At 47.4% G+C, this 14,618-nt stretch overlaps 1 protein-coding gene across 1 annotated transcript in view; it reads right to left on the reverse strand.

Moving 5' to 3' along the window:
* The window catches only part of BCR (BCR activator of RhoGEF and GTPase), an 84,191-nt gene extending 79,426 nt beyond the window's left edge, over positions 1-4,765 (reverse strand). The window contains exon 1 of the mRNA XM_063913047.1: positions 3,295-4,765. Coding sequence (XP_063769117.1) covers positions 3,295-4,264 — 970 coding nt within the window. The 5' untranslated portion in view covers positions 4,265-4,765. The remainder of the gene's footprint in view (positions 1-3,294) is intronic.
* Between the last annotated feature and the right edge of the window lie 9,853 nt (positions 4,766-14,618).

Genomic DNA, 14,618 nt, shown 5'->3' on the forward strand with positions numbered 1-14,618 from the left:
CTGACCCCCCCCCCCCCCCCCCCCCCGCCGCCGGGCCGCCCGTTGGCCATATCCGCCGTTAGGCAGCTCGGCGGCGGATCGCCCAGTGTGTAGAGCCTATAAGTGCGATGAATTCAGCTATGAATTTTACTGATGTTTGCTATGGAAAATCTTGCTCCTAAATTGCGGAAAACGAGCATACAGACAAGTTGGTTAAATCTCTTTTCGGTGTTTGGGAGCAAATGGTCGACTGTCATATGCTCCCATACTGTACATTACCAGATTTTCATTACAACCAACCAACTAGTTGGATGAAAGTTGGTCTAGTGTATGGCCAGCTTTAGCAAAGGCGTGGAACAGACAGATCACGTCCAAATAATACTAGACACAGATCCTGTCATTCAGACCATGATAATTAAAAGGGTTGTGGACTTTTAGAAGAACCACTAACTTTCATTCTCATCACACTGAAAGAGTACTGATTTCATTCAGTCCACTTTAGAACTTTGACCAGGCAGACACCAGCTAGAATTCTTGATGGTCAATGGGCTACAGGTAATTGTGTATAGTGGCTGGGGGTCAGGATGAATGATGAATATAAAGAAATAACTGAAAAAAGTGCTGGGAGAGGAGGCTGTAACACTCTAGGTCAGACCTGGCCTACATGTGGCTCTCCAGCTGTTGTGAAACTACCAGTCCCAGCATGGCTTGCTGGCATAAGACTGGCAGTGCACGTTGAGATGTGTAGTTTCACAACAGCTGGAGGGCCACAAGCCTGCTTTAGGTCATCTGTTTTCCATGTAGAAATGTCATAACTTCCAAAATGACATATTTGCAAAGTACAAAACTCTTTGATCTCAGTTGTCCTCTCCATATAATTATACCATCTGCATTAATCTGTACGTAATCTGTAATTATATATACATACTCAATATACACACTCCCCCCTACCTGTACATAAGCTAAGACCCCTTTAACACTGAACTTCTGACCCAGGTTATTGTTGGGTTACGGCTCAGTGTGAAAGGGTCCCAAAAAATAACCCAGGTCCAGTGATCCAGGAATCCAACCTGGGTACCATGCAGGGCTGGTCCTGGGAAGGACCCGGGTTTACTGGGCAGTGTGAACGGGTAACCGGCTCACCAGGCCCGGGTACCGTTCACAGCATAGGGCAGTGATGGCTAACCTTGACACTCCAGCTGTTGTTGAACTACACATCCCAGCATGCCCTACATCAGTTTTAGCATGGCCAAATAACAAAACTGTAGCAGGGCATGCTGGGATATGTAGTTCAACAACAGCTGGAGTGTCAAGGTTAGCCATCACTGGCATAGGGGGAGCCGCATTCCCGGCACTTGAAGATTATGTAATTTCCAAGCACCGGCACCTGTGTGCAGTGTAAACGGCGCTAACCCGAGGATAACCTGCGTCGGAGCAGCAGTATGAAAAGGAGTCTGTCCAGGGTCTGACCCATATTGGAACCAAGTTCCAAATCCCAGATCAGACCCAGGATTTTGATGCGACAGGAGTATTACTCGTCCTTCACCCCCCAATTCATACAGGTCAGCTTCCCTGGACAATAAATTGGAAGCAGATAACAATATGGTGACAAAATAGATTGTGTTGGGACCTCTTTAGTTGTAAATGCTAAGATACTGTGATGTCAGCCGTGCTATCCACTGTCAGGATAATGAAACAGACACATTTGCCTGCTCAGGCTTTCATCCATATAAATAGTCATAATAACTCTGCATTCACATAGTGGCTTTATTGCTGGGGAAATTTTATGCATTAGGACACTGAGAACAGTTTAACTGTTTCTTGCCATCACATTAAAGTGATCATTTAGTAAAACACACAATTTTTGGGCAACGCAAACCCCTTATTTTGCCATACTAAATTGCATAATGATCTGACAACTTTGCACATGGGAAGGCTTTAATATTTCCTAAATGATGCAATCTATGCACCACATTTACTTATTATTATTATTATTATTATTATTATTATTGTTGTATTATTATAGTGGTAGTAACAGTAGTAGTAGTAGTAGTAGTAGTAGTAGTAGTAGTAGTAGTAGTAGTATGCATGCATTTCCAGGAAATATCACATGGCTATGACTACGCAGACCAATGGTAAAAAGGAACATGAAAATTAAGTAAAAATCAGTCTTTAGGCTCTTTCATGTTCCGTTGCAGCAAAACCTTTAAAAAAAAAAAAAAAGACATTCTTGTGGACACATACTGGCACATTGCTAGACAAGGAATGTTTAATTATACAATTACTTGAGAAGTTGGTGTACAGTACATGATGTTTAAAATGGAACTAAAGCTGTAAAAAGCGTGTATGTGAAAACTGGTAATTTATACAAACTTCGGTCACATATACAAATTCAATTTTTGCTGTTTGAAAGTTGCCACGATGACCTGTTTCAAAGTAGGTAAGGTTCATTTGCTTCTACACAATGTGCTGCTACAGTAACTGGGCATTTTTTTTACAGATAGTTTTGCCTTCCTTCCACACTAAAATGAATGGAAACCCCCATCCACTTTAGGATATATTAGCGTGATTGGCTAGGAGACTTAACTGTAGTATGGAGTGCCCAGCCAATGAGGAAATGATAAGAGCCAATCATTTTATGTTCAGTTTTGCACAGGTATGCCCTACTGCTACTGAGCTTGTTATAAATATTGCAACATTCCAGGGGTTTCCTGCTCCTGGCTTTATTTAGGGGTTACTGTATTTGGTGTGCTATTTTGACCAAAATAAACTTATGCATAAGAATACTACTTTGAAGTATTAAAAGTGCTTAATATATTATTAAATGTGTTATCTGAAATTTCCATATCACGTACCTTTGTCATATTTAAACGTGCCAAGTAAGCCTAAGCTTAATGTGGTTATTGGGCCATAAAATGGCTCCTTGCATACAGTATGTGAAAAGTGTAAAGTAGAATGAAAATTTAGAAATATAATATAAAAGATACAATAAAGAAATGAAAGCTGGAAGCGTTGGTCAAGACAAAAATTAGTTTAGCTGGACATACATTATACAATTATCTGGCCTGGCTGGTTGGAATGAAAATCTGGTAATGGACACTGGAAAGTAGACAAAAAATGTTGTTCATACAAATTGGTTAACTCTGTCATTTACCAATTTGTATGAACTACAGGTTTTGTCCACTTTTCAGTGTTTGGGAGCAAATGGTCGATTGTCATTTGCTCTCATCCATTACCAGATTTTTATTCCGATCTGCCAGATAATTGTATAGTGTATGCCCAGCTTTAGAGGTATTAAACTCATAATATTCTCACCTCCATCTCCTTGGTATCCTCCATCTCTGCCAGCGGGTTCTACACAGCTTGGCCATATTTGTCCACTACGTCTCACACCAACAATTGCAGCCTCAGACACTCTCAACTGGCAGTGGCGGGCAGGTGCCTGAGGGGTGGGAGGGCTGGCACTGCCAGGAGAAGGAGAAGAACGACCCCAGAGACCCCGGGGTGAGACCCTCCCAGAGGGTCCTGAAGAGAGCTCCTCTTCACTAGACGTCAGGTTCTCATTGGAGCTGCAGTCCGGCGTATACCCACCGCCAAGGTCCTCAAAGCTCTGCGGTGAGACAGACCGGCGAGGCCAAGCACCTCCCCAGTGACTTCCAGGGCATGGCAATACATTATCCCGTAGGAAACGGGAATTTAATTCAGCTTCCTCATACTCTCCATCCCAGCCACAACTGCTGTCCGAGGAGCGGCCCCGACGTGGTTCTCCAGGATGGAGGGGTTTTGGACTCTCTTCAGGATGGGATGCTGTCCTGCGGAGCCGTTCAGAGCGGGGTTCTGGTCCATCCCTCTCTGTGAAACTCAACAGGCGACGGGGGCATCGAGACACATCCCCTGGAGATAGGTCAGGGGCTCCGACAGGTGGCTCCCGGCGACCTGGTCCTCTGGTTCTGTCCTCTGGGCTCCTCTCCTCTCTTCCTGGACCCAAAGCTCTCTCTTCCCGAACAGGATCAATTGGTCTCTCTTCACCACCTCCTGGTGGATCCCTCTCTTCAAAACCCCAACGTTGTCGGTCATAGCCTCTCCTTTCCTTGGCTAAAAGGGTCTGCAAGTAGATCATACGGAACCGCTCCCTATTCAGTTCTCGCTCCAGTCTACGTACTGACACCCGGCATCTCTCCAGCTCCTGCTCCATGTCCCGCACTGTGTGCAGTTCCATGTGTGGCGGCTCTGCATCCGGAAACTGTGCCCGCCATGCCTCTACGAAACCTGCTGGCTCCAGCATCCTGTCCTTGGCCCCAATGGGACACTTCGCCTAGGAGACTCAGCATGAGGCTTGTAGCATCACCAGTTAGACTCCAGTAAAGCCAGTTTGTACCATACAGTGGATGGGGCACCCAAAGATTGCTATCTAAGCTCTCTTATTAGACTGGGGACCAGGGATGAAACACAAACCAGGTTGCATTACAATACTGTGCACATTCTGATGACATAGGTGCTTTGTCTATGGCCAGATGTGCCTGTAGCACGGGATGTCACTGTATTCCTGGCTCATTTATCAGTGGAAGCGTATCCATGTTACCAGTGTCCCGGCTAGCAAACGTTCCCTCTTACCAGGATTCCTCAGTTTGTCTCTTCTTGTGCTTGACTCGCTGCTGTCGCCCCGGTTCTATTGGTCCAGTTTCTTTGGTGCCACAGTATATTGCTGTCTCCCGAGTGTCTGATCCTGAGGTTTCTCTTGTTTTACCCTCGGCCTCTCTATTGTGTGTCAGTCCGTGTCTCTGTGTGCTGGGGGCGGGCACAGCGCCGCTCCTCCTCCTCCCGTGTCACACAGCAGCAGCAGCAGCAGCAGCAGCAGAGGCGCCGTGTGTACTGTGTAATGTTACATGCAGTGAGGGAAGTTCTCTGTGTGCTGCTCATTACATTGATTTCTCCCAGGAATCTCAGCTCTGCTACTCCATAGAATTCAGCATGACGCAAACACAGATTTTTTTATTTTGTCATTTTCATTAAAATAGTGTTTCTATAACAAAAATGACTGCCGAACATTTTCCATGGGGCATTTATATAGTTGCAGTTTTCCAGATTTGTCTAACTGTATTACCCGCTGGCATGGTCGGATCAGATGCGACCGTGCCGCCCCACCATGTCCCCCAGTTTTTGAACAGGAGAGTCGTTCTGCAGATGTGCATAATATAATATTTAAATGTTTTTAAAAGATACTTTTTAAACTATATTAAAAAAACCAACAACAACTATATGAACGGTTTTGAAGGGAAAAATCATCAGTTGGTTAAGAATTTTATTTAAAATGCGGATATACATTCCCTGCTTTATTATGAGACCACCAGGTTAGTTGTTTTTGGACTTGACAGTAATAACTACTGTACTAAGGGGGACATGTACTAAGCGGTGATAAAAGTGGAGAAGTGAGTCAGTGGAGAAATTGCCCATGGCAACCAATCAGCATTAACTTAACATTTAAAATTTGCATACTATAAATGTGTAGAGAGCAGCTGATTGGCTGCCATGGGCCACTTCTTCACTGGCTCCCTTCTCCACTTTTATCACCACTTAGTACATGTCCCCCTAAGTCTTGGAGAGTGATAAAGGGCAGAGAGCTAAATTACCAGCCAATCAGCTCTTAACTGCCATGTTACAGGCTGTGTTTGATTAATGACATGAGCTGATTGGCTGGTACTTAGCTCTCTCCACTTTATCACTATGTATAAGTAAACATACGCTGCAGTTTAAACCACTTCAGAAACATGCTGTATGTCTGGACTCTTGTGGCAACATCATACAGTACATCTGAAATGATTCAACATTTAGGACCGGATTCAGAGGCGTATACAAACCACACTCAATGCCGATATTCTATTCATGTAGTTGACTGATTATTTGCAACTGCACACGCATTACCCGGAGTATGCACAAAGGTGCTGTAGTGTCCTATTCAGACGATATCAGAAAGACGGCGGAAAAGTGATGGGAGGTGGCCTGAAGTGAAGTGATAACACTCATGGGTGTGTTATGGAAGTGCCGCAGGCATGTCAGTAAAAGAAGCTGCATTCTCAGACGCAGTAGCTTCCACAGAATCCATATTCAGATGTTGACAGTGAAACTGCACCTGCCATAGGGCTTCTATGTAGGCTAAGGCTGCCTAATTGGGTGACATTGGGTGTAATGGTAAGGAGTGTAGAAGGTATCTGTGATGTCATTACTATCATACAAAAATTGAACTAGGACACTACGATGGGGCATACAATGAACATTCACATACAACGCCAGAATCCCGACCACTGACAATGCCGATAACCAGAATCCCAGCTAAGACATACCCTCCAACATGACCCGCCCCACTAGGTACAAAATGCTCTGCTTCAGGACTTTCCTCTTAATTTATTATTGCCATCACCTGTGAAGAAACAGCTTTCTTATCATTTAACTAGTTCAACACAGGTGATGGAAATCATAAAGTAAGAGGGAAGTCCAGAAACAGAGCATTTTGTACCTAGTGGGGCGGGTCATGTTGGAGGGTCTGCTAAGAGGGGCTATTCCCACTCGTGGGCGTCCACGACACCCAAGGGCGTAGCTTCCATAGGTGCAGGGAGTGCAGCTGCTATGGGGCCAGAGCTGAGAGGGGCCCACCTTCCCTGTCAAACAGACATGTGTTATATACATTATTCTCCATTGGGTGATGCATAGAGGCACTTGGGTTTCTATAATATATCTAGTTATGTAATGTGGCATAATACGAACTGAAGATACTGTATGTCATAATATGAATTGGGGACACTGTGTTGCATAATATGTACTGGTAGCCATAAAATGTGACATAATGTATACCAAGGCACTACTATGGTTAATAAAACAAACTACGAAACTACTATGGTGCATAAAATAAACTTGGACACTTCTACATAGCTCCCAACTGTCCCAATTTTCGTGGGGTAGTCCCGTTTTTTTGGGACTGTCCCGCTGTCCCACCCGCGTGCCGCAGTGTCCCGTGGTGGTGGGGCAGTTGGGAGGCTCCTGTAGTCCAGGGACGTGCAGTCAGGGGAGGCAGTGCCTCCCCTGTCATTCCTGATCAAAATAATACAAAGAAGATACTTATGACATTTTTTATATTATGTTAATTTTTTTAGATTGTAAATGGCTGTTTAAATACATTTGTGCGGCACAGAGAACAGTGCCTCCCTCTGTGCATTGTAATCGTCCGGAAGCTGGGGGCGGGGCCAAACAAAGGGCTGTAAAAGCCTGTTGAATCAAGTAATGGAAGCGGCACCTGCCCAAGTGCCGCAGAACAGCAGGGATGTGCTTTCAGCCTATCTAAAAGCACGTCCCTTTCACTGTGATTGGTCACTGGTCAGCAGCTGCAGCACTGACAGTGACTACATCTGGCTGTCACTGACAGTGCTGTACGGGGCAAAGGACGTACATAGCAGTGGCAGCGTCTGAGTGCGGCTCTCCCCTCTCCTTCGTCTTCCGCCAACTCCATTCTCTCAGGCAGCAGCGTAACCAGGTCAGGGACACTCTCTCTCTCTGCGGCTCTCCCCTCTCATTCGTGTACCGCCAGCTCCTTCCTCCCAGGCAGCAGCATAACTCTCTGCGGCTCTCCCCTCTCCTTCATATTATGCCGGCTCCTTCCTCCCAGGCAGCAGCATAACCAGGTCGGGGACTCATAACCAGGTCTCTCTCTCTCCTTCCCCCCCCCCCCCCCCCCCCCTGTGGATTAGAACGAAATTTGTAAATATCATTTTCATTTTTACAGGTACCCCTATTGGATTCTACACGGACAAGTGGACGTGATCAGCGTGGGATGTAGGTAAGTAATCTCTCTCTCATTTCTCTAACGTCCTAGTGGATGCTGGGGACTCCGAAAGGACCATGGGGAATAGCGGCTCAGCAGGAGACTGGGCACAAAGTAAAAGCTTTAGGACTAGCTGGTGTGCACTGGCTCCTCCCCCTATGACCCTCCTCCAAGCCTCAGTTAGATTTTGTGCCCGAACGAGAAGGGTGCAATCTAGGTGGCTCTCCTGAGCTGCTTAGAGTAAAAGTTTAAATAGGTTTTTTATTTTCAGTGAGACCTGCTGGCAACAGGCTCACTGCATCGAGGGACTTAGGGGAGAGAAACGAACTCACCTGCGTGCAGAGTGGATTGGGTTTCTTAGGCTACTGGACATTAGCTCCAGAGGGACGATCACAGGCCCAGCCATGGATGGGTCCCGGAGCCGCGCCGCCGGCCCCCTTACAGATGCTGAAGCAAGAAGAGGTCCATAAATCGGCGGCAGAAGACTTTCCTGTCTTCATAAGGTAGCGCACAGCACTGCAGCTGTGCGCCATTGCTCTCAGCACACTTCACACTCCGGTCACTGAGGGTGCAGGACGCTGGGGGGGGGGGCGTCCTGGGAAGCAATGAATTTACCTTAGTTGGCGAAAAATACATCACATATAGCTCCTGGGCTATATGGATGTATTTAACCCCTGCCAGTTTTCCAGTAAAAAGCGGGAGAAGAGCCCGCCGTGAAGGGGGCGGGGCCTATCTCCTCAGCACACAGCGCCATTTTTCCCACACAGCTCCGCTGGTAGGAAGGCTCCCAGAATCTCCCCTGCATCCTGCAACTACAGAAACAGGGTAAAAAAGAGAGGGGGGCACTTATTTGGCAAAATAACAGATATAAGCAGCTATAAGGGATAGACACTTATTGTAAGGTTGTCCCTATACATATATAGCGCTCTGGTGTGTGCTGGCAAACTCTCCCTCTGTCTCCCCAAAGGGCTAAGTGGGTCCTGTCCTCTATCAGAGCATTCCCTGTGTGTGTGCTGGGTGTCGGTACGTGTGTGTCGACATGTATGAGGAGGAAAATGATGTGGAGGCGGAGCAGAGTGTCTGTAACAGTGATGTCACCCCCTAGGGGGTCGACACCTGAGTGGATGTACTGTTGAAAATTACGTGACAGTGTCAGCTCTATATAAAAAAACAGTGGTTGACATGAGACAGCCGGCTACTCAGCTTGTGCCTGTCCAGACGTCTCATAGGCCGTCAGGCAGATGGCAGATACAGACGCCGACACGGATACTGACTCCTGTGTCGACGGTGAAGAGACAACCGTGATTTCCAGTAGGGCCACACGTTACATGATTGAGACAATGGAAAATGTTTTATACATTTCTGATAATACGAGTACCACCAAAAAAGGGGTATTATGTTCGGTGAGGGAAAAACTACCTGTAGTTTTCCGGAATCTGAGAAATAAAATGTGTGATGATGCGTGGGTTTCCCCCCGATAACAATTAATAATTTCTTAAAAAGTATTGGCTGCATACCCTTTCCCGCCAGAGGTTAGGATGCATTGGGAAACACCCCCTAGGGGGGATAAGGCGCTCACACGCTTGTAAGAACAAGGGCTCTACCCTCTCATGAGATGGCCGCCCTTAAGGATCCTGCTGATAGAAAGCAGGAGGGTATCCAAAAAAAGGTATTTACACACAACTGGTGTTATACTGCGACCAGCTATCGCCTCAGCCTGGAGGTGCAGTGCTGGGTTGGCATGGTCGGATTCCCTGACTGGAAATATTGATATCCTAGATAAGGATAGTATATTATTGCCTATAGAGCATTTAAAAGATGCATTTCTATATATGCATGATGCACAGCGGAATAATTGCCGACTGGCATCAAGTATAAGTGCGTTGTCCAATTCTACCAGTAAAATGGTCAGGTGATGCGGATTCCAAACGTCATTTGGAAGTATTGCCTTTGAAAGGGGACATTTGGGGTCGGTCTTTTAGACCTGGTGGCCACGGCAACAACTGGGAAATCCACGTTTGTACCCCAGGTCGCCTCTCAAAATAAGACGCCGTATTATCAGGCGCAGTCCTTTGTTGGCAAGCGGACAAAAGGTTCCTCTTTTCTGCTCGTGACAGAGGGAGAGGAAAAAGGCTGCAGAGATCAGCCAGTTCCCAGGAACAGAAACCCTTTCCAGCCTCTGCCAAGCCCTCAGTATGACGCTAGGGCTTTACAAGCTCAGGCACGGTGGGGGCCCGTTCTCAATGAATTTCAGTGCGCAGTGGGCTCACTCGCAAGTAGACCCCTGGATCCTTCAGGTAATATCTCAGGGGTACATATTGGAATTCGAGACGTCTCCCCCTCGCCGTTTCCAAAAGTCGACTTTACCGACGTCTCCCTCTGACAGGGAGGCAGTTTTGGAAGCCATTCACAAGCTGTATTCCCAGCAGGTGATAATCAAGGTACCCCTCCTGCAACAGGGAACGGGGTATTATTCCACACTATTGTGGTACCGAAGCCAGACGGCTCGGTGAGACCGATTCTAAAATCTAAAATCTTTGAACACTTACATACAGAGGTTCAAATTCAAGATTGAGTCACTCAGAGCAGTGATTGCGAACCTGGAAGAAGGGGACTACATGATGTCTCGGGACATCAAGGATGCTTACCTTCATGTCAAAATTTACCCTTCTCACCAAGGGTACCTCAGGTTTATGGTACAGAACTGTCACTATCAGTTCAGACGCTGCCGTAGGGATGGTCCACGGCACCCCGGGTTTTTACCAAGGTAATGGCCGAAATGATGATGTTCCTTCGAAGGAAGGGAATTTTAGTTATCCCTTACTTGGACGATTCCCTGATAAGGGTAAGATCCAGGGAACAGTTGGAGGTCGGTGTAGCACTATCTCAGATAGTGTTGCGGCAGCACGATTGGATTCTCAATATTCCAAAATCGCAGCTGGTTCCGTCGACGTGTCTTCTGTTCCTAGGGATGATCCTGGACACAGTCCAGAAAAAGGTGTTTCTCCCGGAGGAGAAAGCCAGGGAGTTATCCGAGCTAGTCAGGAACCTCCTCAAACCGAGCCAAGTCTCAGTGCATCAATGCACAAGGGTTCTGGGTAAAATGGGGGCTTCCTACGAAGCAATCCCATTCGGCAGATTCCACGCAAGAACTTTCCAGTGGGACCTGCTGGACAAATGGTCCGGGTCGCATCTTCAGATGCATCAGCGGATAACCCTGTCACCAAGGACAAGGGTGTCCCTCCTGTGGTGGTTGCAGAGTGCTCATCTTCTAGAGGGCCGCAGATTCGGCATTCAGGACTGGGTCCTGGTAACCACGGATGCCAGCCTGCGAGGCTGGGGAGCAGTCACACAGGGAAGGAATATCCAGGACTTATGGTCAAGCCTGGAGACATCACTTCACATAAATATCCTGAAGCTAAGGGACATTTACAATGCTCTAAGCTTAGCAAGACCTTTGCTTCAAGGACAGCCGGTGTTGATCCAGTCGGACAACATCACGGCAGTCACCCACGTAAACAGACAGGGTGGCACAAGAAGCAGAAGGGCAATGACAGAAGCTGCAAGGATTCTTCGCTGGGCGGAAAATCATGGGATAGCACTGTCAGCAGTATTCATTCCGGGAGTGGACAACTGGGAAGCAGACTTCCTCAGCACGACCTCCACCCGGGGAGAGTGGGGACTTCACCCAGAAGTCTTCCACAGGATTATAAACCGTTGGGAAAAACCTCACAGGTATTGCGCCAGGTCCAGGGACCCTCAGGCAATAGCTGTAGACGCTCTGGTAACACCGTGGGTGTACCAGTCAGGGTATGTGTTTCCTCCTCTGCCTCTCATACCCAAGGTACTGAGATTGATAAGATGGTGAGGAGTAAGCACTATATTCGTGGCTCCGGATTGGCCAAGAAGGACTTGTTAACCGGAACTTCAAGAGATGCTCACGGAGGATCCGTGGCCTCTACCTCTAAGAAGGGACCTGCTCCAGCAAGGACCCTGTCTGTTCCAAGACTTACCGGGGCTGCGTTTGACGGCATGGCGGTTGAACGCCGGATCCTGAAGGAAAAAGGGCATTCCGGATGAAGTCATCCCTATCCTGATCAAAGCCAGGAAGGATGTAACCGCAAAAACATTATCACCGCAATTGGCGAAAATATGTTGCGTGGTGCGAGGCCAGTAAGGCCCGACGGTGGAAATTCGACTGGGTCGATTCCTACATTTCCTGCAAACAGGAGTGTCTATGGGCCTGAAATTGGGGTCCATTAAGGTTCAAATTTCGGCCCTGTCAATTTTCTTCCAAAAAGAACTAGCTTCAGTCCCTGAAGTTCAGACGTTTGTAAAAGATGTACTGCATATACAGCCTCCTTTTGTGCCTCCAGTGGCACTTGGGATCTCAATGTAGTTTTTTTTTGGATTCCAAAAGTCACATTGGTTTGAACCACTTAAATCTGTGGAGTTAAAATATCTCACATGGAAAGTGGTCATGCTGTTGGCCCTGGCCTGGGCCAGGCGCGTGTCAGAATTGGCGGCTTTATCCTGTAAAAGCCCTTATCTGATTTTCCATTCGGACAGGGCGGAATTGAGGACTCGTCCTCAATTTCTCCCTAAGGTGTTTTCAGCATTTCACTTAAACCAACCTATTGTGGTGCCTGCGGCTACTAGGGACTTGGAGGATTCCAAGTTGCTGGACGTAGTCAGGGCCCTGAAAATATATGTTTCCAGGACGGCTGGAGTCAGAAAATCTGACTCGCTGTTTATCCTGTATGCACCCAACAAGCTGGGTGCTCCTGCTTCTAAGCAGACGATTGCTCGTTGGATTTGTAGTACAATTCAGCTTGCACATTCTGTGGCAGGCCTGCCACAGCCAAAATCTGTAAAAGCCCATTCCACACGGAAAGTGGGCTCATCTTGGGCGGCTGCCCGAGGGGTCTCGGCTTTACAACTTTGCCGAGCAGCTACTTGGTCAGGGGCAAACACGTTTGCTAAATTCTACAAATTTGATACCCTGGCTGAGGAGGACCTGGAGTTCTCTCATTCGGTGCTGCAGAGTCATCCGCACTCTCCCGCCCGTTTGGGAGCTTTGGTATAATCCCCATGGTCCTTTCGGAGTCCCCAGCATCCACTAGGACGTTAGAGAAAATAAGAATTTACTTACCGATAATTCTATTTCTCATAGTCCGTAGTGGATGCTGGGCGCCCATCCCAAGTGCGGATTGTCTGCATTACTTGTACATAGTTATTGTTACAAAAATCGGGTTATTGTTGTTGTGAGCCATCTTTTCAGAGGCTCCTTCTGTTATCATGCTGTTAACTGGGTTCAGATCACAAGTTGTACGGTGTGATTGGTGTGGCTGGTAATGAGTCTTACCCGGGATTCAAAATCCTTCCTTATTGTGTACGCTCGTCCGGGCACAGTATCCTAACTGAGGCTTGGAGGAGGGTCATAGGGGGAGGAGCCAGTGCACACCAGCTAGTCCTAAAGCTTTTACTTTGTGCCCAGTCTCCTGCGGAGCCGCTATTCCCCATGGTCCTTTCGGAGTCCCCAGCATCCACTACGGACTATGAGAAATAGAATTATCGGTAAGTAAATTCTTATTTTTTACAGGTACCCCTATTGGATTCTACATGGACAAGTGGACGTGACCGGCGTGGGATGTAGATAAGTATGTGTGAATGTGTAAGTGTGTTTTAATAAATTTTTACTTTCACGGTGTGTGTGTTGTGTTTTTATTTGGGTATTTTTGTTGTTGTAGAACTACAGGTACCAGCGAGCCCGTTATTTCCCCGCATGCTGGTACTTGAGGTTCTCCAAGTACCAGCAAGTGGGGGAGGCTTGCTGGGCTTTGTAGTTCCACAACAAAAAACAATATTCATTTGTTTGACACACTTATGGCTATCAGCCCGGCACCCACCGCCCAGGGGTGCTGGGGACAGCCTTGGGCTTCAACCCTGGCCCTTGGGTGCCTCGAGGGTGACCCCTTGATCTAAGGGGTCCCCACTCCTCCTGGGAACCCCAGCCAGGGTTGACTAGTTGGGGGGGGGGGGTAATGCCATGGCCGCAGGGACCTACATAAATGTGTCTCCCGGCTGTGGCATTATCTCCCTGGCTAGTGAAGCCCGGTGCTGGTTACAGGGGACCCTTACATGTTTTGTCCCCCATATTTTTAAAACCAGGATCAGACTAAGAGCCTGGTGCTGGTTGTATAAATATGGGGAACCCCTGTCCAATATTTTTCACAGTATTTAAACAACCAGGACCGGCTCAAAGAGCCAGAGGCTGGTTATACTTAGGAAGGGGGACCTCACGCATTTTTTTTTACATTTTTTAACCCATTCAGACCCTTTTCCATTAAGTTAATGGAAGATCTGGACAGCAAAATTACATTCATGTCCTCCTCCCATCCCTTCCCAGTCCCAAACACTCATTTTTATTTTTTTCTATAAAAATGTACAATATATCACAAGTATGATGAGCAGGCAGGCAGCGGGCATTGGCAGCATCGGACTGAGATGCAAATTAGTGGCGGAGGGCTGGGTCAGTTGATGGTGGCCGAGTTTGTAAGTCATTGGCAATGGTAGCGAGCATCGGCTCAGGGGCTGTAGCGGGCATTGGCTCGGCGGCAGTAGGGGTCATCGGCAGGATTCGGCGGACATTATGGCTGTAGTGCCTCACCAGCTACTGACCTCACCACACGCCACTGCTGTAGTCACTGGTCTACTTAACAGAGCAGCGGAGAATAGACACTGTGCGCATCCGCACAGCGTCTATTCCAGGGGTGGCCAACCAGTCAGAGACAAAGAGCCAAAAAAAATGTGTTAGGTACGTCAA

Source organism: Pseudophryne corroboree, chromosome 1 (assembly GCF_028390025.1).
Source record: "Pseudophryne corroboree isolate aPseCor3 chromosome 1, aPseCor3.hap2, whole genome shotgun sequence".
Taxonomy (NCBI): Eukaryota; Metazoa; Chordata; class Amphibia; order Anura; family Myobatrachidae; genus Pseudophryne; species Pseudophryne corroboree.